General features: G+C 66.4%; 2 protein-coding genes across 2 annotated transcripts; one reads left to right on the forward strand and one right to left on the reverse strand.

Annotated features, from left to right (window-relative positions):
* The first annotated feature begins 1,328 nt into the window (after positions 1-1,328).
* CHLNCDRAFT_29144 (hypothetical protein) lies at positions 1,329-4,789 on the forward strand. Its single transcript, XM_005851618.1, has 10 exons — positions 1,329-1,410; positions 1,742-1,942; positions 2,106-2,255; positions 2,442-2,595; positions 2,731-2,829; positions 3,043-3,206; positions 3,370-3,466; positions 3,712-3,864; positions 4,117-4,236; positions 4,402-4,789. Exons 2-10 carry the CDS (start codon positions 1,745-1,747, stop codon positions 4,518-4,520), a joined length of 1,254 nt encoding a protein of 417 aa, XP_005851680.1. The 5' UTR covers positions 1,329-1,410; positions 1,742-1,744; the 3' UTR covers positions 4,521-4,789.
* A 122-nt stretch (positions 4,790-4,911) lies between these two features.
* Positions 4,912-6,507, reverse strand: CHLNCDRAFT_49342 (hypothetical protein; the record flags this gene model as incomplete). The annotated part of the gene is made up of 4 exons (XM_005851947.1): positions 4,912-5,189; positions 5,424-5,568; positions 5,846-6,259; positions 6,397-6,507. 4 exons carry the CDS (start codon positions 6,505-6,507, stop codon positions 4,912-4,914), a joined length of 948 nt encoding a protein of 315 aa, XP_005852009.1.
* Positions 6,508-6,730: the final 223 nt, after the last annotated feature.

A 6,730-nucleotide genomic window follows, 5' to 3' on the forward strand; every position in this document is an offset into this window, starting at 1 on the left:
CCGCCTGCGCGGCAGCGTGTGCTGCATCATCCGGGCTGCGCATGGGCAGCCGCTGACCTGCCATGCCTCCCTCCCCCCACCATGTACCTGCTGCAGGAGGGCGACGGCAAGCTGCTGTCCCCCGTGCAGTCTGCAACGTCGGGCTTTGTGGCCGCCTGCATCGGCCCCACGCTGAACAACCCCTTTGATGTCGTGAAGACGCGCATGTGAGGCGCCCGCCGCCCGCCGCCACGTGACGACTCAGTCCCAGTGTGCCTGTTTGCTCTTCTAGCTGTGCAGTGCCTGCGTGTTCCGTGCTGTGCTGATTCCGTCGCGTGTGCGGTGGTGCCTGCAGGCAAGCATCCAACAAGGGCGGCCCGCAGTACACCGGCTTCTTCAACTGCCTCACGACCATCGCCCGGACGGAGGGCCTTGCGGCCCTGTGGAAGGGGCTCATCCCGCGGCTGGCACGAACCCCTCCTGGTCAAGCGATAGTGTGGTCGGTGTCTGATCAGATAACTGGCTACATAGAACGCCAGCGGCGTGCTGCCCTGGTTTAGCCCGACCTTCCGGACCAAACAGCGTGGACGCCCCGGTCTAAGCAGGGGTAGTTTTTGAGTTGTGTCTCTCCTGTTGTGCTGCTCTGCTGGCCCCGCTTCCGCCGACCCAGTAAGATGCTCCCATCTTCCCGCCGCGTGCCCAACACTTGCCTTGCTGTTTCTCCTTTGCATGTTGACATCGCGCTTCCCTCTCTGGCTCCCCTCCCCTGCTGCCCTAGATATGTCTCTCATCATTTCAATTTTCCCCCCATTTCTTTTCCAAATGCTTGCCATGCTGTGCTCCCCCATTTTGACCGCCCATCACATGCAACCTTTGATAGCCTAGTGTTTACCATGGAGCCAACAGGTTCCCCCATGTGCAGCGCCCCTCTGTAACAGTAGTCGCTTGAATGGATGGCAGGTGCAGCTCGGCGCTTGGCGCAGCCTTCAAGCGCCTTGCCACATGCCAGCACATGCGGAGCGGCCGGGCACATGCCTGGTTGCATGAGCGACATGCGATGCGCACTCCAATTGCTGTAAGCCTGGATGCCCATGCGCAATGGGATGCCCATGCGCAATGAGATGTTCCTGTACGTGAAATGACTAACCAAAGATTACATGAAGCATCTCAAAGCGTGCATGAAGGTGCCCTGCATGATGGGCTGGGCACCCGACACAATTTGGCTGTTATTTGCAGCTCTGATCACCAGCAGGTGATAAAATCTGGTGTGTGTCCTGCTTTCTGTACCGCCCCACTGTGCCCCTCCCATTTGCTAATCGTGCTTTGCCACCGGCCTTGTTTCACCATCAGCGTTTCTCTTGGGTGCCCGTCCAGGTCTCGCTCACCCGCCCACCCACTTCGCTTGGACCGCTGTCAACCCACACACGCACAGTAAGCGAACCCAAAGCCTGCCACTGCCTGTGCACACCCCTGGGGCCCTGCACCGCCCGCCTCGCCGCCCCCCGACACCGCATTGGGCTGGCCGCGCCCCTGGGCATGAGACCCAAGATGGCCGTGACTAACTCTCACCGGGCCCGCTCATCTCGGGCATCAGCCACCCCGCTGCCCCGGGGAGCAAGCCTGAGTCAGGGCTGCATGCCCCGAAACCGCCCCTTCAGTTTGCTGGGGGTTGAGCTCACGCTGCCGCCGCTGCCTGCCGCCGCTCGCGACTCACCCTCCCCGCACCCTCCTCCTGCCCTCACCACCCCCTCTTCCTCCGCAGGCCATGAGCTTCGCTGATGTGAAGGCCCCCGCCGGCCGCTACGAGGGCGTCACCCGGCCGTACACCGAGCAGGATGTGCAGCGCCTGCGCGGCAGCGTGCACGTGCAGCAGACGCTGGCGCAGCGCGGCGCGGAGAAGCTGTGGGAGCTGCTCAAGAACGAGCCCTACGTCCACGCCCTGGGCGCCCTGTCCGGCAACCAGGTGGGCCCTGTGGGGAGCGGCTGCCGTGGCAGCTCTGCGCCCAGGCAACACGTCCCGCCGGAGGCCGTCTTTCACAGCTTGCCATGCCGCCGCAAGCCTCGGCGGCCTACCTCGTGGCTCCCCTTGCACGACCCTGCCCCCTCTCCCCTGCCCCGCCCTGCAGGCCGTCCAGATGGCCAAGGCGGGCCTGAAGGCCATCTACCTGTCGGGCTGGCAGGTGGCTGCGGAGACCAACACCGCCGGCGCCACCTACCCCGACCAGTCCCTCTACCCAGTCAACTCCGTGCCGGCGCTGGTCAAGCGCATCAACAACGTGAGCCAGGCGGAGCGCACGGGTGTGTGTGTGTTTTTATGCCACGCTCCCCGGGGACGGTACCGAGCGGGGAGGCGCCGGAACGCGGCCAGCGAGGCTGAGGCCGGGGCCTGCTCCTCCCTCGCCCCGAAACCGACCTCCACGCCCGCCTGTCCTGCGCCTCCTCCCCTGCCCCTGCCCCTGCAGGCGCTCCAGCGCGCCGACCAGATTGAGTATGCGGAGGGCAAGGTCACGCGAGACTACTTCCTGCCCATCGTGGCAGACGCAGAGGCCGGCTTCGGCGGCCCGCTGAACGCGTACGAGCTCACCAAGCACCTGATTGAGTCTGGCGCGGCAGGAGGTGAGGCCAGCCAGGGCTGCCCTGCCCGCTCGTACCGCCTGCTCGGCTGCCTGCCCTCCCGCTCGCATCCCCGTTCTCTGCCTCTTGCTCATCGCCAACCCCTGGCGGCGCTGCCTCAACCCCCAACCACTGCAGTTCACTTTGAGGACCAGCTTTCGAGCGAGAAGAAGTGCGGGCACCTGGGCGGCAAGGTGCTGGTGCCTACGCAGTCGGCGGTGCGCAACCTCATTGCGGGTGAGTGAAAGAAGGCTTTTTAGGGTTTAGGAAAGGAGAAAGAAGACTGACACTCTGAAAAGAGGCCGGCACGCACGTCGCAACTCGCGCCGTGCAGCCTGCCTTCGCTGCTGTCGGTTCTGGCCGCATGCCGTGGTAGCGTGCATAACATGCCTGCCCAAGCCTCTCAACTGTCTGGGCTATGTTCCCTGCCCTTCCCGCCTCCCCGCGCAGCCCGCCTGGCGGCCGACGTGGCGGGCACGCCCACCGTGCTGATTGCGCGCACCGACGCACACTCCGCCAACCTGCTGACGAGCGACATCGACGACGCGGACAAGCCGTTCTGCACCGGCAAGCGCACGCCCGAGGGCTTCTTTTACGTCAACTGCGGGGTCAAGGTGCGCGGCCAAAGTGTGTGGTTCCTGCTGTGCCTGCCGTGCTTGGTGCTGGAGCGTGCGCTTTGAGGCACGCCCTCGCCTGCTGCCTGTCGCCGGCGCTTGGCGCACCCCGCACCTCACCGGCGTGTCTGGCCCGCTGCCCGCGCCCCAACGCCTGCCGCAGCTGGCCATCGCGCGCGGCCTGGCCTATGCGCCCTACGCCGACCTCATCTGGTGCGAGACCTCCACGCCCGACATGGAAGAGGCGCGCGAGTTTGCGGGTGGGTGGCATCTCCTTTGCTTGAAGGCAGGAGAACTGGCTCGAGCCTGTCAGCGGCACTGGAGCACGGCATCCTCGGCGCGACTTGGCCATCAGACCCTGCCCTGCCACTCGCGCTCTCCTCGCGGCCGGCCACTCCCTGAACCTCCCGCTCCTCTGTCAAATGGCATGTGTTCGCCACTTGCCACACCTCCCCTCCCATCCGACCCATGCCACTCCCCCCCACACACGCTCCCCGCACCGCAGAGGGCATCCACGCCAAGTACCCCGGCAAGATGCTGGCCTACAACTGCTCCCCCTCCTTCAACTGGGAGAAGAACCTGAGCAAGGAGCAGATCGCCACGTTCCAGCAGGAGCTGGGCAAGATGGGGTACAAGTTCCAGTTTGTGACGCTGGCAGGTGGGCCGCGGGCTTCGCAGTGGAAGCCTGTGCGTGAACAGCGGAGAGAGTTCCGTCCTGCGCGGGCTGCCAGGCTGCCTGCTGGGGCAGCGCCACACAGGCTTCTGTGGGCGCCTGCTGCTTCCTGCGCGGCATGATGAGCGCCATGGGCGCCAAGCTCGAGCGTGTGCCGGCCCCTCCTCATCCCGCTCCTCTCCCTCCTCCCCTACCCATTATCGTCTCCCGCTCCCTCCCGCCCTCCCTCCTGCCCAGGCTACCACGCCCTCAACTATTCCATGTTCGACCTGGCCGCCGGCTACCGCGACCGCGGCATGGCCGCCTACTCCGAGCTGCAGCAGCGCGAGTTTGCGCGCGAGAAGGACGGCTACACATGTGAGCGGGGAGGGGAGGGCCCGTGATGGCGGTGGTGGGGAAGAGGCGGGGCAGCCAGCCTGCCCGCCCGCTGGCGCCGGCCGCGAGTGCGGCTGCCGCTGCCGGCCTGCCTTGCCGCTGCACGGCGGCCTGCCCACCTCCCACCTGCCCTCGTCTACCCCGCAGGCGTGCGCCACCAGCGCGAGGCAGCGACCGGGTACTTTGATGCTGTGTCCGAGATAGTGTCTGGCGGCCTCAGTTCCACCACTGCGCTCAAGGGGTCCACCGAAGCTGCCCAGTTTTAGGGCGTGCAGCCAAGGCCAGGAAGGGTTAGCTCAGGACGCCCACTGCCACCCAATAAATGCTTTTGTCAACGGAACCCCTTGTAGCTTTGTGATGAACCTCACCCCTTGATTGCGCAATGTCCCCCCTCGCCATTTTTTTCCAATTGCGCGTCGCTGCATGCCGCGGCGTGCACCCAAGTTTTGCCCCCCTCCCTTAGCTTGTTTCTCGTCACGTTTCACACATAGATACATACCCGTACACTGTACAAAGACTGTAACATGCATGCATGAAGGAGAAGTTTGCAGAAGGGAGGCTGATAGGGGGCAGGAAGCTGAGGACAGGAAGCTGAGGTTCTGGAAACCGAGCACGGCGTGGAGATCAGGTTCATTTGTATTAGCTTCGTTTGCAGCTTCAGCGGGCCTGCAGCATGGGCGGCACAAGCCAGTCCATCGCCTCCAGCTCCCGCACCGCCGCCGTCAGGCTGTCGCCCAGCCTGCCGCTGGCCGCCAGTGCGCCCGCCTCTCCGCCCGCGCCTGCGTCGCCATCCGCGCCCTGCTGCGCCTGCTGCTGCTGCTGCTGGTGCCGCTGGTCCACCGTCACCAGGAAGTCGGCGAGGCCGTCGCAGCTCTGCTGGATTGCCGCAGCCGCCTGCCGCACCGCCTCCAGCTCCTCCTCGCCTCCCACGTTGCCTATAGCGCAGCACAGCAGAGGCAGAACAAGGGCTGTGAGGTTGTGGCCCCGCGAGGCAGCAAGAGCAGCAGCGAGATGGCGCTGCTGTGCTGGGCTTGGCGCCGGCCGGCCTCACAAAAAACAATGCTGCACTCCAGCCCCGCCGAGTCCCCTACGCTCCGGCGGCCGCCTTCCCTGAACCCCAGCCCTGCCGCTTCCCGCGCGCGGTACAGCTCTCGCAGTACAGCTCTCACCATACAGGGCGTCCTGGATGTCCGCGCCCCCCAGATCCTTCTTGGCAGCTGCCGAGGCGGCAGCCGGGTTGAACTCGCCCAGCCGCCGCACCTTGCTGCTGTAGTTGGCCTTTCCCCACGTCTTGATGGTGTCAAACACCGACACCTGCGCCGGGGGCGGAGCGCACAAGAGGGGTGCACAGTGCAGGGATCGGGCGGGCCCCTCGCCTGCCATGCGCGCCCCCGGCAGCCCGCTGGCCAGCCCGCCTGCCTGCCCTCAGCGTGCCCGCCAGCCTGCCCTCAGCTTGGCATCGCAGGCCGGGGCCGCGAGCGGGACGCGGCGCGCGTGCTGGCAGAGGCACACGCCGCCGGTGCGGCGGGCAGGCGCGGCGAGCAGTATGGGCTGGGCACGGCATGGGCCTGGCGCGTGGGTGCCCGCCCACCTCCCGCAGCACGTCGGCAGCTGTGAACTTGTCCATCACCAGCACCACATCAAAGTCCACAATGTCGCGGCTCTCCTTGAACTGCTGCGCCGCATACCCCTGCGCCAGCTCCAGCCCCAGCTCGCTGGCTACGCGCGCCGCCAGCAGCTCGGGGCCGTCGCCCAGGCAGTAGTCTTTCGTGGCGCGGCACTCCACCTCCACCAGCCCAGCCAGCCGCGGGTCGCGGGCTGCCAGCGCGGCCCGGAAAGCCGCCGCCGCCAGCACGCAGCGGCAGGTGCCTGACTCTGAGACAAAGGCGATGCGGGCGGCGGCGCGGTCGCCGCCGGCCGCCGCCACCGCGGCCTCTGCAGCCCAGGGCGTCTGCCGGAACGACGGCTGCACCACCGCCCCCGACACGTCCAGCGAGCCGGCGTCCTGCAGAGTGACGGGGGTTGTTCACGTTGTGTGCGGCGCTGCTTTCGGCTCTGTTCTCCGACACTCCCTCGCTGGTTGCCCGCAACGCACCGATCTTCGCAGCCCAGAGGTGCGGAAGGGAGCCACATGCCACCCACCTGCTGCTGGGGGGTGGATGTCCCCATTGCATGCACCACGACCGCGCTGCGGCCCCTGCTGACAGTGGTGCAAGGCGCGGAGTTGCGGCGGGGCCGGGCAGCGGCGGCCATGCCGCAGCCTGCATTGCCGCTCTGGTTGCAGCATGGCTGCAGCATGGCTGCTGAATGTGTTTTGTTCAGCATTGCGTCTCGAATGTGCTGAGCTGGGCGGGCTGGCGGGCAGGGAAACGAGCACAGGGGATGGGAGAATAGGGAAGGGGTGTCGGCAGGCGGTCGCAGGGACGGAAACGAGTCGGTATCGATCACAGGGAAGACAGGATGCGAAGCAGGCGAT

Source organism: Chlorella variabilis (genome assembly GCF_000147415.1).
Source record: "Chlorella variabilis unplaced genomic scaffold CHLNCscaffold_1, whole genome shotgun sequence".
NCBI classification, from domain to species: Eukaryota; Viridiplantae; Chlorophyta; class Trebouxiophyceae; order Chlorellales; family Chlorellaceae; genus Chlorella; species Chlorella variabilis.